We start from the raw sequence: 17334 nt of genomic DNA, 5'->3' as shown, positions 1-17334 counted from the left end.
CCCCTGGTACGTGTTTGTTGACTGTCGGGGTGTCCTGGTGTTGTACCCTGCTGAATGCATCTCTGACTCACATGGGCTTGTTCCAGACTGCTAAACCAGTAGGAAACACCTGAAGGTGTTAATAGTCACATTGGTATCACACAGCTGTCACCACATGACGTTTAACAGACAGTTGAATGACGATACCTTCGTGGTCAGTTTGTTCCTATTTCTTCCAGTCATTTGGCTGTGATCCAGTGATGTTGTCTGGTTCAGAACAACCAATTGGATTGCCACAAAACATGGCTTTGAAGTACCTCCGAGAATCAATTCTAAGAGTGTAGCAAGGACATTTAATTGCAGTAGCGTAACCTGGAACATGCCCTCTGACTCTAACCTTGAAAGCCATTTGGGCTAAGTGGTTTCTCTTCAGTGACCTCGAATTATGTCCGAGTGATCCACGTGGTTTTTGACCTTACACCGACTCTGCATACTGCCTGCTGCACCTTAACTCTGCACTGTAGAGATGTGCAATGGAAATGCCAAAACAGTATTATCATTATTATTATTATTATTACTATTATTTTTTAAAGAAGTACCTTTGTCATTTGAATTCCATGTTTGTGGTAGGTGTATTTCACTTTTTGTTGTATTTAGTTGAAGATAATGGACTGATGTCACTTTATATATTCAGGGCTCAGTATTAAAAAAAAATGAAGTAAATCAGATAAAAATCTTGATGGAAATCAAATGATCAAAGTTTTGCTTGTCACAAGAGGACCCGTATTTACTTTTAAAATACAGAACAAAGACGTTTTGGTTGCATTTGGTTGTAAAATCAGATCAAATCAGAAATTCAGTTTAGATCAAACTTTTTTCTTTTTTTTTTTTTTCCTTAGTGGAAATATGTGCTTAAAGGCATACTATGCAGGATTTTCCTAAAACACAGTGTACACACTCATACTAAAATAATCCCTCAGTCATTTCCTCTGCAGAGACCCTGCCCCCTGCCTGTATTGCCTTATGGCTTTGCTGTGTTCGGGGTGTTTGTGGGCATCAGCCTTTGGGCAGTGCAGACTTTATTGACCAGGTTACATCCTCTGCTCTCTCTCTCTCTCACACACGCACACACAGAGCAGAGAGGTCTGGGAATGCGGCACCTTCCCACAGGTTTGTGTGGAGGTGTGGGCATGTTGTTTATTTGTGCTTTAGAATGTAACCACCATGAAGCAATCGGATGATAACCTTTTATTTCTCTGATTCGCTGCTTTGCTCTCGCTAATGCCGCTCCCTCCCTTCATTCACTCTCACTCGACTCAACAAATCCTGCATAGTCTGCCTTTAAAAAGGCAGAATCCACAGAAGACTGTATATGCCTGACTCAGTGAACACATTTCACTTTATGTTTTTGATTCAAAGCTTTGCAATTCTTTTGTAATTTTTGACCGTTGTTTTTGTTCCATATTCTGTGTTGTAAATGATGCAAATTCAGTTCTGATCGATTGTGCAGAATTAGGGGTCAGTTCTTAAAATGCACTGTTGGGGCACCGGCCTGTTTTTGGGCAGTTCATTTCAATGTAATGTCTTATTGTATCAGTTTATTGCCAACAGTACGTTTACTTGTAATTCTCTGCACTCTTTCTTTCCATCCTCTTTTCCATTTTCCTTTTTCCCACATCCCATTCATTTTTTTTTTTTTTTTGTCCAAATTCATTTTCCTCTCTTTTGTTCGCTTCATTTTGTTCACTTCATTTTGTTCAGTCTGTTTCAAGTTTCCAATGCTGCATCCTCTGATTGGCTGATTCCTGCCAGCGGGGAAGGTGACGATTGGCCAGCTTTCAGCCATAAACTCTTGTCAGTTACTTTTGCACTGGCTGCCTCTGTTGTTCCGCCCCCTTCCACCTAACCTCGATTAACCAATCACAAACCAGCATGAGTCCTGAGTCGCTGAAGGTGTCATGTGTAGCATCACAATGTTAAAGACATTAAATAGAATTCCAAAGTAGATATTATGCCTTAGTTAAATGACAGCAAATGGCTTCATATATCAATGTTACAGTCTTTTATTACTAATACCTCTCTGATAAAATAAGACCGTATGCCCTTTAAAGGATGCAGCTGGTATACTGTAGAGGTTGTTGGAAGCGAGTGGTTAATTGTTGCACACATGGCACCTTTTAGTTGGTTTTGTTTGTTTCTTAGTCGTCAGTTTGCCGTCATATAATCCGAGCTAACCCCACTAACACTCATGTTGTGCCGTGTTCCTCCCTAACCTCCCTAACACCAAGCATCCATCTGAATGCCCGTGAATCGCCTCTTCTTTCTGATGTACAGTATCATCATCAGCAGTCTCCTTTCTTGTCAGGCCCGTCTGACAGTATCCAATGTGTCCACGTGTCTGTGGTCTGTCTGTGGTTCCCTCTGTTTCAGAAGGAGGCCTCCCCCCCTCAGAGCCCCTCTCCAGATCTCTCTCATGTACCTCCTAGACTTTGCTCAGGAGATCAGCCGCCCCGTAGCAGCTTTTTGCACACTGCCAGATACATTCTGTTGGCTCAACTTTTGTATGTTTCCTAGTTTTGTTTATAATGAGTCTTGACGCAGCCTGCAAGCTTTACTTGTTGTCCACATTGATAATTACTGTAAAATTGCTTAATTTATGATATTTATAAGCTGTAAATATATTAAAAAAATAAATCAGTTTGATTACATAAATAATTTGCTTCGTGGTTTGTTACCAGTTCAGTCAGATAATCCAAAGAAAGCGTTGACATGAGTGAACAGTTGGCATTCGGGGTAATCCCATAATGCAATGCTGTATTTCAAAGTATCTCCATATCTTCTAACCACAAAATTAACAACTTCATCGAAGGCCTCTGAAAAAGCAAATCCTTTTCCCACCTCTATGCTGAGTAGATGTAACATCACCCACACAAATCATGTTCACGATCACAGCTTTTGTTAACGAATAACACGCGCTTTGTAACATCTGATGAAAAGCTGAACAACCTTTAGGTTTTGCTGTGGATTCAAAGGGAGGCACACAGCGATGGGCTCAAACACCGTGCGCTCAGTCAGTGGCTTTAAAAGCTTCCTCTGCAACAAAAGACAATGGTCACTTTAATGCAACGTGAAAAAGGGACAAAAAATAGGCTGAATGCAAAAGCTTTGCTCTCAACAAATACTGTTGAGCTGAGTCAAATTTAACCAAATTGAACTGGACTCCAGTCAAGCTGAACAGAATTGAAGTGAATCACTTGTCGGCTCCTCCTGTCAGCTTCCTCGTGGGTTCTGCTGGTGGTTCTGCTCTATCCTTTCCTCTGGGTTTGGTATCTGTGTATCATTTGGTGACGTTTTATCCTCTTCAGCCAAACCAAAGTGAGCACACCAATGGGTACGAGTGAAATAGTCATGTTAATCAAAGCGCTGGCTGTCTAATGGCCGACAGCCACGCTGCATTCAAAGGTTGTATCGACATATTTTCATTTCTTTGCTGTGACCAAGTGGAATCACCTTTGGAAAGATTCTGTACAATGTTGGCTTCATTATTCTGTGAGTACTGTTATGAACATGTCATGTACTGGATTTTATCAGCTCTTGTGTCACAAATAGAACTGAATAATTAACTGTGGAGTTAAAAAAAAGTGGAGTGCACTTTAAACAGCATGTATCACATTCAGAAGCAGAAGTGTTATTTTCACTAAGTGCTTTTACTGTTTGAAAGTATGTTAGGACGTGTTTGCTAGCTAACAGGAATTAGATGACATAGTTCACCAGAACTGCTAACCTGTTGCTCTGAGGTAGACTCTCAGTGAGACATTATGCATGACATAAGCTACATGCCAGCCATTTTTTTTACTGCAACTTAGCTGAGCATTTATTCAGATCTAGTTAAAACTTAATGCCCACATACTGTTTTTATTTGCAGGTGGGGCATCCAGCGTGCATTCAGAGCAGCTTGATAAAGGTCAGAAAAGAGGTTCTGAAGACACAGAGATGGCTGTTGATGCTCTGGATGCCTCCTGTATAGTCAAAGCCAAAGCACAAGATACTACAGAGGCCAAGGGCCAAAGCCAGGACAGTTCCAAAGGTCAGTGTGGCCCCTTCTGCACTGCATGTGGTCTAATGTTCAAGCTCCCACAGCATGCAGCGCTGGGTGAATACCATTTCAAGTTGAGGCCTAAAGGAAGTTATTCTCTCTCTCTTTATTAACTAAGATACTGTGCTGCACAAATGTTGGTTTTTCAGACCCTGTTATTACTTGAAAACGCGATATTCCCTGAGGGAGAATCTTAAACTGGGTCGAACTTTAACAGTGACCCTGCTGCCTGTGTGTGTGTTTGTGTTGGAGTTCCTCCTCCGGTAATGTCTGGGAGATCAGGGTGCGGCTGACATGCTGTCGCTTTTCTCCCACACTTCACTGAATGTTTGTTACTTTATCTGAGCAGCAGGGTTTTGAACAGCCAGTCCACACACATTTCTGCACATGTTGTACTGGGTTGCAGCAGATTCCTTTGTTGGAACTGGAAAGAAGAAAACTGGATAAAGAAGAAAATCTAGATCATTTTCTTTTTATAGATTGCTCTGTTTCTCAGTTAATAGACATCAAACTGTTCCATGCGTTCATCCAGACACTGTATTCTCTGGTACTTAGTGCAGTTTGTTATACGCTCTTGTATTTAAAAAATGTGTCTTGTTGCACACTTACACAGATGATGCCCTTTAGATTTTTTCATTAAATAACAGGGTCTGAATCACTCAGTGTAGCTGGTCCTCTGCCATATCTCAGCAACTATTGGATGGAACTTGATTTAGTATGATTATATCTGACTTTGTCTCATATCTTTTCACATTAACTGTCACAAATTCCACATGTGAAACACTGTATGCTGGTGTGGAGAAGCAGAGCCAACACTGTTTCCTGGAAACACGCTGTAGAGGATTTGGTCTGTGCTGTTATCATGTAACACGTTATTTGACCTGCCTGTCTGTTTGTTTTGCTCTCTGTCTCCCATCTCTGTAGATCACTGCAACACCAAACAGAATAATCGATGGAAACGGAAGATCAGAGCGAGTATGTATACTAATCACGTGTGTGTGTGTGTGTGTTCCTGTGATGTGTACGCATACAAATACAAGCCTGTGGTGTTATAATCCAGTCACTGTTAGTGGGGACCATAAGCAAGTGTGAGGTCAGTACAGGTATCAACACTGTTGTAATTCAGGATGTGCGACATCAGAGGTCAGTATTGTTCTCTTGTAAACACATGGAAGGCGAGGGGTTGATTCACAGGTGGCACTGACGACATTAAGGATGGCTCTGTTCCATTCAGGTGTCCCAATTAGGCATGACAGTGTGACAGTGCACTAACATGCATGATACCAGCATCCTGAAACTGAAGCAGCTAAATGGAATTCAGCCCTAATTAGTTTTATTATTTACGCTTGCTTTTCCCACTCCTACCAAAAAAAAAAATAATGACAAAAATAATCTATTTTATTGGTGTTTTACAATTATTTAGAAACTATGATAAACAACAGAGCTTTGGGAAGTTTTAATAATTTATTATTATTTAATAAGAGGCTGAATGATGTAAAATCTCTAAAATGAAAATGTGCAGCTTTTGTTACATAACATTCAGCTGGCAGATGCATGTGTAGTACGTACGTTTGACCCCAGAGGGACGAGAGCTGGAAGTCATGAGAAGCTCTAAGTCTCAGTGTACTTTCTTCTCTCATGCAGCCTTCCCTCTGATCTTCATCAAGCACTTCCAGAAGAGCTGGCCGTTGGACAAAGAGGGACCAGAGACTGTCCTTGAAGCTGACTCTGACTTTGAGGAGATCACTTCAGCAGAAAAGCAAACTGTGTGTCACATGGGACTTATTCTAGATTTATTGGATTCACACACATTTAGTGTACATGTACTTTTAGAACACTTCTGCTTATATAAGAACAGTGTCCTCTGTGTAATTGATTGATAATGATTAGATATTTCTAATAACCTCCTGTGTACTGACAAGATTCCTGCTCTCTCAGAACTCCGAAGGGTGTTCCAAGACATCATCAGATTCCCAGAATCCCTCAGGGGCAAATGAGAAAAGTGAAGAACACTCGACCACAATAAAGACGGTCCGCAGCTCGTCTGCCCCTAAGAAATGCTTGATGTTATCTCAGTCTGAGAAGGAGAAGCTTCTGGACTGGGACATGCTGGTCACACCAGAGGAAACTCTAATTAACAGCCAAAACTCCCATCAACACAAAGACCAGGTAGAGTTAGTTATTTATCAAGGCAGCAACACCAGTTATTCTGGAGAAGATTAAGCCTGCACATGGAATGTTTTCTGCTCTTTATCGCTCAATCCTGCTGCCGTCTGCAGTGTAATACAGTGGGCCAAAGACAGCGATGTGAGCGAGATAAGAGGAGTTAATTCCACATTATGTTGACCACATTTCTCCTGACCTCTGATGTTTTATCAGGTACAAGCAGAGACAGAAGCAGATAAGACTCAGACAGACTCGGGGCAGGACGGGGAAGCACCCCAGGGCCAAACCTCAGCCTTCCAGCTTCTAGCCAACGCCTTCAGGAGGACATTTAGTCTGACCAATCCCTCCAGCAGCTCCAACACTGCAGTCACAATGTTTGTACAAAAGACTTTGTTAATGCTTTAAAGCTGCTGTAGACAGATCTTTCAGAAAAAAAAAACAAACAAAACACCCACCTTGAATTCCAATGTTGTTTTCTATCATAAGTATTCTTTTCTTCACCAGGAGGACCAAACGTGATGGCCCCCGCAAACAGAGGCCCATGTCAGAAGGAACGTTCAGTTCCCTCCTCAGCACCGTGGGTCCAGATTCATCCAAAGATGAGAAGAAGGCCGGCGAGCATGAGGCTCGGTGGGCATCTGTTGGGGCCGATCCATGGGGGGCCGGGCGGGACCTGCCCTCTCTGTTGCAGCAGGTTTCCCTAAAGGGCCGCAGAGACTCTGGAGGGGTGTTCTCTGATGACACGACGTCGTTGCCCCGTAGAAGAGTCAACTTGTTCTCATCTCTGAGGCTGAGGAAGAGGCAGGAGTCAGAGAGTGAGGGGCAGGACCAGGAGGTGCAAAAGGAAATCAGGACGATACTCACCAACCTCAGAAACAAAGGTAAGAGCAGGGATTCCCAACATTTTGTCCACATGATCCTTTCAGCCTGCATGAAGTGATATTTGCAACAAACATTCACTTAAAAACTCTTCCTTATTCACACATCCAGCAGGCTCAGAGAAACATAAACATAACATAAAATATATGGGGAACAGTACATTCAGTTTAGTCAGAACTTTTCTTGCTGAAAACAGCTGCTGCATCCAAAAATGGCACTAATGAGAGCAGAGAGAATCAATCAAAACAGCAAATTTGTGGGCCACGAAAACCAAAACAAGGAGCTGAAAGTGATCCTCATGAGCTGACATTTGCTGGGAGATATTATACACTCCGTAGAGCTGAGGGGAGCTGCACTGTTGGGTGATCATTCTCTGTGAGTTCATCAATGAGCTCCTGCTTTCACATTACACATCGTCATCTGATCCATTGGTAACAGAAAAATATTTATCAGAGCAGCTTTAAAGTGAAGCAGTGTGAACTTGCGACCCCTTGAGTCAGGCTGCATATGTCTGAGTACATCCAGAGTGATGCTTTCTTCTCAAATTGTCTTATTTAAGTTGTTTTTAAGGGTATAATAAGGCCAAACTATCCAGTAATTCACTACAACAAAGGTGAGAGAAAAGTCTGCGGAAAAGTCGAAAATCTTATTTGTTCTGAGTATCTGGGGAAGCACTGGTTTAGCAAGTTCAGGAGAGAAGTGATAGAGGTCAAACACAAAAGTGTTTTAAAGCCTCTGTGCTGGCGCCACCTGTGGCTGGACATATGTTTTTGGGCTGTCCCTTTGTCCGTCCCATTCTCATGAATGTGATTCTTCGGGAATTTCATTACACCTACCACAAACGTCCACGTGGATTCAAGGATGAAAATTTCACATGAATGTCTCAAAGGATACAATGAAGTGATGATATTTTATATCCAAAAGTCGAAGGTCAGCTTCACTGTGACATCATAATGTTCTGCAAAAACACTTTTTTTCTGGCCTTCCTATTCATCAGCATATCAGACCATATTTCACCTTTGCTCAGATACTGAATCGGTGACACTAATGAATCTGTGCTGATTGTAAAGATCTTCTGTGCTGTCGGCTTGAAGATGTGTGTGAAGCTTCCACGGTGTATCTTTGCAGCAGCATCCATATTTGAAGCAGGAGGTAGTAATTCTAGTTTGCTCAAGGTCCTTCTCTTATATTAACTTAGACTTTCTTGTATAGAAGCAAGAAGGAAACAGGAGACTGGCTTCTGTCTTTTTAATGAAGCTGTTATTCCACCAAATGTCACGGATGAAATATTACTAGTTTTTACAAGTTAAACATTTTCTTTCAGGCAAACTTTCACACAAAGTTAAAATGTTCCAGTGTTACTTGGCTATTCTCATTTTCTAAATGTATTTTTCTTTTTATCCAGCCTCTCATCAACAGAATCTGGAAGAGTCTTCCTCCAGTGACAATGAAAATGAAAACCTGACGTCCAATCAGAAGGTTTGCACAGACCATTGTTCTGTTCTGATAGACAGCACAGTGCAGGGCAGTGTCACATACGCTGCATCTGCATGTGTATGCATTTTCTGAAATAATCTGTACTTCCTGTCCCAGCTTTGTCCAGAGAGACAGAGGAGGAAGCAGGAGAAGACAGTGGCCCAGCAGGCTAAAAGAGAACAGCTGAAGAGGCTTCACAGAGCTCAGGTACTGTTCTTTCCTTTTAGAGTCACTCATTTTTAATCGAATGGTTCCAGTACACTGCATCTCTTAGTCTGACCTTACAGAAAATGTGAAATCCCCACTCTCTCAGTCTGAAGTATTTCCTGTTATTATACATTTTACCTTTTCAGCATTGATCAGATGGTCTAGTCCAAAGGTTTGCAGCTCTCATAGACCCAGAAAATCCCAGCGCTCAGTTTGATAGCACAGGAAATATTAAACTTATTATGGCTGGTTCCATTTCTTCAGATTTAACGTGTGAGTTAGTGGAGGTCAGGGGTGCTGGCAAGGTGATTTTGTTATCTCCAGACTGAGCCTGGGTAGCTGTTTCCCCTCATTTCCAGTCTTTACGCTAAGCTGAGCTAAGATAAGCTAAGCTAAGCTAAGCTAACCATCTGCTGGTTGTAGCATAATATTGCTTACAGACTGTCAAAATATTCCTTTAACTCAGAAGAATCTAACCATGCAGGTAGTTTTCTGTATTGTCCAGGTTTTTCCAGATATATGTCTCCAAGATTTCTGCCATGACCCCATTACAATGAAGGTGAATGGAAGATGATTTGCGCTGCTCGCACCATTGAAAAGGGACATTTAAAATATGACATGGCCATCTCTTTTCAGAACTGATTTCCCATATACTCTGAATAAATCATTCATCGCAACTACTTTCTAGCAAAGAAATGGTGCCTCCAAAAACACTTGACAGTGTGTTCTCTGCATTATGTAGCAACAATTCCTTTCATGTAAATGGCATAGAGGTAGAGGCAGGAATCTCGTGAGAAACATATCTCCAAACCTGGACAAATAATCACGTCCTTTGATCGTGTGTGTCATGTGATGTCCTACTTTTTGCATCGCCCAGGCCATCCAGAGACAACTGGAGGAGGTTGCAGAGAAACAGAGAGATCTAGAGGAGAGAGGAGTGGCTATAGAAAAGATCATAAGAGGAGAAACAGGTACTGAACAATATTCACAAACACACAAACTGGCTCCTTACAGGAGGCCTTTAGCCTGAACAGGACATTACAAAGCTACTTTTAATGACAGAACTCTGAACCGTAGCACCTTGGTTCAATGTAAGACTACAGTACAGTCAATGGCATTCCACAGTGAAAGCATCATTCTTCTTCTTCTTTTTTTCGCTGTGCCCATACTTCTCAGACCATTTAGAAAAAAGCATTGCCTTGTAATCCCAGCCTGGTTAAAAGCCTCTACATACAGTTAATGGCTGCACTCACAATAGACAGCAAGACTTCATTGTTGCTTCATCTTTTTACAGTATGGGCCTTTGTTTGTGCTGCAGTGAATAGTGAGGTCTTGTCAGGTTGAAGCAAAGCACATGGACTGTGTGTATTTGTGTGTGTTATGGTTGAGGTTTGATTCCAGAGTGATTTTTTTCTTTTAATGGCTTTACATAATTAATATAAAATTCTGAAATCTGTTTTTCTTTCTTCTCTGTCCTGCTTCATCACCCCCTCTCTCCTGCCCTCCTTCCTTTGTTCCCTCTTTACCTCCTCACTCTTCGTCTCCCAGAATCATCTCTGACAGATGAAAGTGACGAGGCCCAGCTCTACCAGTCCTGGTTCAAACTCGTTCTGGAGAAGAACAGATTGGTGCGCTACGAGTCTGAACTCATGATATTGTAAGTGGAAAACTTAGATTATGTTAATGTTGTTGAAGTCTAATTTTTGGAGATCACCCAGTTTTCTCCTCTTTCTCTTAGTGCTCAGGAGCTTGAACTGGAGGATACACAGAGCCGACTGCAGCAAGATCTACGACATAGAATGGCAATAGAAGGTAAAGGTGGAACACACACACACACACACACACACACACACACACACACACACACACACACTACATAAACTTTTTCCTACCTTCCTCTACTCTCTGTCATTTTACTCCAGATACAAAGAAGAGTGCCTCAGAGTTGCAGGAGGAGCAGGAGATCCTGGCAGAGATCATGAGGACGGTGGAGAAACGAGACATGTTGGTCTCCGTACTGGAGGAGCAGAGGCTGAAGGAGAGGGCTGAGGACAGGGACCTGGAGAGCCTGGTGCTGTGCAAGGGCTACGAGTTTCACTGGGAGCAGTCCGATGACATCTGGGAGCAGGAGAAGGTGGAGTGAAGGCTGAATGTAAAGCAGTGAGGATGGACATGTCATGAAAGTGTTGGTGTTTACTCACTCTGAAGAAGACACATGAGGTGTCTGAGCTCAGAGACTCAGAGGATGGAAATGGAGCCTGGGCTTCCTTCACAGCCACTGACCTCTCTGCCATTAAGCTTGTTTGTCCTCTGTGCTCAGATGTGTCCTCTGGCATGGCCCAGGCTGACACTGACCTGAAACTGGATGTACAGTATGGTTAATGTGACTGAGTGTCTTGTCAAAGTTCGGCACACCTCATAAACCAAACTGACTGCCTAATCAACAGCTGCTTTGTGTGGTTGCTTACCTTTAGAGTGGAAGTGTTGTGATGGATTTGTTATTATTGTTGTAACACTGTGTAATCTCATTGGAACACATGGACCAACTCAAGACTGTCCCTGAAGTTTTAGTGTTTTGCACAACGTGATTTGTTTTAACTTTGCATCATGAATCCAGAGATGTGCTGTCAGTAATTCACTGTTAGTCACTTTGTAGCTGTGTGTGTGTGTGTGAGTGTGAGCACATTTTAATACTGGTACTTTTTCACTTTGTGCTGCAATACTGTCAAATAAAATTTAATTGTATTTACGCCTGGACACCGATGACCACTGATTCACAAGACAGAAAAGTGAATCTGCACAGGTTGCAGCTTTCATGCATGTTGCACATGTCAAACCCGTCGATGCCTGCTCCTCAGTGGACAGCTCATGCCAAGCCAATCACTTTGAAACAGGTGGCCCCACGTCAATGGATAGATCATGTCAGTGGATGAATTTGATTGGTACAGGGGCGTTGCCAAGGGGGGTTAGGGGCCGTGGCCACCCCACTCCCCCCCACCCCAAATGAATTCTCTTTCATGAATTTGATGTTTTTGTCCTCTGAAGTGCTGCATCCACTGCTGGAAATGAGGCTTCAGTGGGCGAATGTGAGACTTAGCCAAGCTAGCCTGACCTGGTTAATGTGAATGGTTTAAGATACAGACACACAAAAACTATTAAATGACCAAATACCACCACCTAGTGGCAAATATCAAGATATTTTCTCAACTGTAAATTTTATCTTTATAAATATTGCATACCACTTAACTATGGCAGTATCCGCTGTCACTGTGATGCTGCTTAGATGCTACAAAGAAGTGAACCAAAGACCAAACAGTGAAAAAGTTTCTAAATAATAATGTGGAACCATGTAGTTGGACTCCTCATCATCTCATCTAATTAAGAAGCTGACATGCTTTTTATATTTTTTAAAGAATAATAAAGGAGGATCGTATTTTTGGCAGAATAATTACATTAAAAAAAGAGTAGAACAGGTTTACAGACCAGATCTCAATAAACAGCTTGTGGCTTGTTGCCTTCAGGAGTATCCACTCAACCTCTATGTTTAATCAGCACCTAGTTGGGCCAAAAACTACCACTTCACTTTAAAAATCTTGATTAAAAATATATATCAATGGTTAGACTGTATTTCATTCTTTTGGTTATTTTTTGTATCGTATTCCCATTGCAGTCATGGCAGGATGCGGACTTGCACAGATAACTTGCATCATCATGTCCTAAATCCAACTGTATTTCCTCCTGGATGAAGTATCATTTTCCTCGGTTGTTTCAGTTTTCATCAGTTACCATAACGGTCTATAAAGGAGGTTATCATCCATTTATGTTCAGTTTAACTTGCGTATTTCACACATTCTACAGCCACCAACAGATTTTAGCCTTTCTCACCAAGAAATGCTCACATTGTGCTGTGATATCAGCAGATGACACATGGTTATAAACAGGTTATTAAAGACTCACTAAAGTGGAAGAGCACCTCGCCAGGAAGGAAGAATCTCACACACTGAAAAATCTACTTTATCAACAGACTGTGTTTTCTGTCCCACAGCAGTCAGATACATCACGTCCCACCTCTCTTTGGGGTTCGTCCTCATGGACTGAAGTAGTCCAGCTTGGCCCAAAGATGGCGCTCACACCAAAATAGTGGCACCATGGTTACTAAGAGCCACCCTGTAGTGAACTAATGAACAGTTAGCCGCAGTTCTTAATAACAAGTAACACATTTCCAAATGGAAATCATGATTAATTAGCACCGTCTGTAACAAAAGACAGAAAAGGAGAAGACTGTCTGAGTGTTAATGTTTGTTCATCATGTATAAACAAAGCATTATGACTCTGCTTCGCTCTTGCCTCTTGTTGAAGCTACAGACAGTGGTTTGATGCAACAGACAGCACAACTTGTTTACTCAGACACTGAATTCCAGCAGACTCAAAGCTGTCACTGAATACATTGGTTATATGAGATTTGTCTGGTGGAAGCGTGCTCCAGTTCCATAAAATCTATTAATAATCATACGTAATAATGTTGACAGTGCACAGGTTGGTCTGCAGTTCATATACAAGAAATGAATGTACAGTATTTGGTACATACTGAAAATCACCAGGGGATCATCAGAGGATCACTTCTAGAATGAGAGCTGTGTTGTGTCTCATCCACCAGCCTCACTGACCTCATGTTCTTGTGTTCCAGTGCTAAATTAACGGATTTAGGGGATGGCCATTGTCTGCTACCCAGCCTGCACCTCCAAAATGAAAGCAAAGCTAAGAAACAAAGCCAAATGAGTCACAATGACATATATACCATACATATATATGCAATCAATGCAGCCTAACAGGCTGGTTTTGGTTTGTGAGGAAAACGGAGACACACATAAGTGGTTCTGTGTAGAGATGCAGAGACATGTAATGAGGGAGAGTGAAGTCTTTTCCCTCAGCTGGTCTGTGAACACACAGGACAGCGAGTCCAGCATCTGCTCTGCTCACTGTTGCTCATGGCAGCCCAGCACGGTTTGTCAGGTCTGTACACAGCAACAGCCACATTGCACTAGTGACTGTGGATTTTACATGTATTTAGCAAGTTAAACATGATGGTCTGTCCTTCATTATCAGGTTGATGTACTGTAACAGTAACATTTCATTCATAAACCCTTCAGAACAACACAATTCAGATTTTCACAACACCTCAATGCATGTTGGTGTATGGATATCTCCATAAAAGGCATTCATTTCAAGGCACATGCACTCATTGCAATGCTGCTGTGACAATGCTGTTTGAGCGACAGAATTACTGCTTACAGATGATGGTACAAAAGGCACAGGGCACTACCATGTGGCTGAAAATTTTAGGCATGGAAGGCCACCATGACTGAATGAATGAACCTCTGCCATATGTTAGTGACAGTGCATATGCTATAGTGTGCATGTTTGTCTACCTGCAGGAGCTGTGCTGTGTGTCAGGTAATATCTTCCAGGTGCAGTGAGGCTGTATTCAAAACCTGTCTCTACTCTCCATCTGATGGTCACAGGAAGTGATGTTTTTATGTAAAGCAGACATTTACGTGTACTTCACCTGTATTGTTCAGAGTTTATTTACACGTCATACATTTCACATTTTAAACACGATACTATGGCAGACATTAATGTTAACAGACGTTGAAGATCAATAAACAACATTTCGTTATTGGTTGACAAGGGCTAACAATATCAAATGCTAACTAGCTCTGATCTGTGAAACTAAAGAAACGTGTAAAGATGTAACAAACTATGAAGTTCATAATGTGAAAGATTCTCATGGAAAAAATGTGATATCAGCATACAACTTCTTAATGACTACCTATTAGTTAACTGATTATATCCCACCATACCAGTGGACAGATGACTGTACTGAAGCCTTTTCACAGCCGTTGGACAGCTTACAATTATGTGAGAATGGCCTTCTGCAGCTGACTGGGATTTTTTTTAAATTAGGTTTATGATGATAAATATTTCAGGTTATTGCAAATCAAGAGGCCATACTGCAATCTCCTGAGGTTATTTATACCACCTTTCATACAAGAAGTGCAGCTCAAGGTGTTTTTCAACAATGAAATGACATGCACAAAAACCACACAGACTGAACATAAAAACTGGGATAGAAAATGAAGGTAAAATGAAATGGAAAATAAAACCTGCTTGATGATAATAGTAAAAATAAGATAAAGATGCATAAAAATAGGGATAGAATTCCATAATTAACATAATAAGCACATTTGACAATAATAGAAAAAAAAAAACATTTAAAACTATTTTAACATAAGTGCAGTGTTAAATATATTATATAATATTAATACTGTATACTGTATTACATACTATACTACTACATTTTTTAGAATTTGCCAATTTCAATCTGAACTACACTGCACATTTCAGCTTTATAAATAAAACCTTCAGAGAATTAGGGACATTCTTTAAAGTTTGCAAGAAATATAAGCTTCAGGTAACCTGAAGGTTACTGGGTTGTTGAGTAAACATCTTTGTTACCCATGGAGAAAGTGCCCACACCCTTAAACAAATCGCACAACTTTGTTTAGAAGTTCTGTAAGCTTAGATGGTGCAACTGGCATAATTTAGAGCCAATGTTGCTTAAGACAAGGCCTAAGCAATGTTGGTGCAGAATACTTTTACTGGCCATGTAGTGTATATTTGCACATTGACCCACAACAAATTTAGCTTGTTGGTTGCAACTGCACATTTAAAGACAGAAAGAATAAGACACAAGGTAAAACCAATAAGATCTGTAATGAAAACAAAACAAAACAAAACAAAACAAAACAATAGAAAAATAGCAGGGTGAAGACTGTCTCCCTGTGGCCATGGTGACCTTTGCTGGTACTAGGTTTGTTCTTGGGCCTCCAGGAGTTTGCTGGTAATCTGAACAACAGTTGCACAAGGAGTGATCCAATCATTCTTTGTGCTGTATGCACCTGTATCCGTCAGGGGACTTCATAGAGGATGAGCCTAACTAGATCCACTTAACCAAAACCGGCTCGGTGTGCAATAAAAAACAGGCAAAACCATGACAGAATCATGGCCAATAACAACGACAGGAGAAAACAAAAGAAAAAAAGAAAGACAAGAAGCATGTGGCCATAGGAAGGGGCTGAGGTCAGCACTAAAGATTCAGATGAAAGAGGGCAGTGGACATTATTTAACATCGGAGATGGCAACAGTAGCAGGGAAGAGCCAGGACAGCATTCACCACTGCCCGGTAAAACACTGCACCTAACAGATGACAAATGTTCTGATGAAACCCTCCATAAATGTTCATTGCTATGCAGACGATACCCAGCTATATTTCACTCCCATGTACTTCTTTTACCACTGATCATATCCAAGCCTTACACAGTGCTGCAACAGTGCCCACAGATGCTGGCTGTATTTACCTAATATTAACATTGGACACTGGAGTTTACAGTACCACCATCTGTAGTATAGCTGCTTCTTGTGCCTCACATAAAAAAATATCTCTGTACCTGAACTTAATGATCTAAGGTGATCTAGCTTGCAATGCTACATAACAACCACATCCAACACTATGTTAGCAAACAGTATGCAACACCAGTAACTCAGCAAGCACAGCCTTGAATCATGAATTAAGATGCTTCACTTTGTCTTTCACCTCCTGGCTGAGGCCAAGCTGCTGTCCTTGTTGCCTCCTGTTGTCTGGATGTAGATGCTAGGTACAGTCCTGTTTTAATCTTTTCTTAACAATGTTACAAAGTGCTTTACAAAAAAAAAAAAAAAAGAAGGCAGATAAATTGAGAAAAAGGCCAAGGACATGAGCATACAGAAAGTAAAGAAAATAAAATGAACTGAATACGATCACAGAAATAGAGATAAAAACAGTGTAAGTAAAACATACATCAAACATTTCCAAAAGTTTTCACAAAAAGATGAGATTTAAAAGAAGCCAGGGACTTTGTGTGTCTGTGTTCAGCACGCACAGAGTTCCATAGTGTTGGTTTAGAGATTAGTCTGAAGTTACTTAAAGACAGGCGGTCCAAATGAGGTTTTTATGGCATGCTTAAAACTGCCTGAGAAGAACCAGAGGTCTAACATAGGGGAAGATGATCAGCTGATTAGTGAGGATGATATCTACGATGCAGGAAGATGAGTTCATATGAGAGAGCATACTCTCTTATACTGAAACTACGATGGGTTGAAATTGGGTTAAAGTGGGAGAACTGGCATGGGGAATCAATTACCTTAAAGACAACTTTAGGATTGTGGTTATTTCTAGACATCAGTTCAGAAAAGTGACCCGACCTCACTTGAAAACTCAGAAATGGGGAAAATTCATGATGAGAGGGTTAATGACAGATGAAGCCGTAGGGGGGAGCCAGCCGGGAGAGCAGTACTCTGAGATACCACTAGGTGGAGATGGAGTGTGGGATGGTAAAAGTCAATCACGTGTAGTGTACAGCATGCTGCATGTTAGTCGCTAGCATGCGGCAACCAAGTCAGTTGGGGTGGATGCCAGTCAGACCTGAAGGGGG

General features: G+C 41.4%; 1 protein-coding gene across 7 annotated transcripts in view; it reads left to right on the top strand.

The window, feature by feature from the left end:
* mical2b (microtubule associated monooxygenase, calponin and LIM domain containing 2b) overlaps positions 1 to 11578 on the top strand; it is a 56304-nt gene extending 44726 nt beyond the window's left edge. For 2 of the 7 annotated variants that reach the window (XM_076732640.1, XM_076732639.1), the window contains 12 exons: positions 3905 to 4066; positions 5000 to 5050; positions 5720 to 5841; positions 6014 to 6244; positions 6455 to 6615; positions 6746 to 7122; positions 8526 to 8599; positions 8714 to 8803; positions 9681 to 9774; positions 10352 to 10460; positions 10542 to 10615; positions 10726 to 11578. In XM_076732640.1, the coding sequence (XP_076588755.1) occupies positions 3905 to 4066; positions 5000 to 5050; positions 5720 to 5841; positions 6014 to 6244; positions 6455 to 6615; positions 6746 to 7122; positions 8526 to 8599; positions 8714 to 8803; positions 9681 to 9774; positions 10352 to 10460; positions 10542 to 10615; positions 10726 to 10946 (1766 nt within the window). In that variant the 3' untranslated portion in view covers positions 10947 to 11578. The other 5 variants (XM_076732641.1, XM_076732642.1, XM_076732646.1 and 2 more) reach the window with 5 other exon arrangements.
* The last annotated feature ends 5756 nt before the right edge of the window (positions 11579 to 17334 follow it).

Source organism: Chaetodon auriga, chromosome 6 (assembly GCF_051107435.1).
Source record: "Chaetodon auriga isolate fChaAug3 chromosome 6, fChaAug3.hap1, whole genome shotgun sequence".
Taxonomy (NCBI): domain Eukaryota; kingdom Metazoa; phylum Chordata; class Actinopteri; order Chaetodontiformes; family Chaetodontidae; genus Chaetodon; species Chaetodon auriga.
Note: the sequence above shows the minus strand (reverse complement) of the source record. Positions and strands in the feature narration are given on the sequence as shown.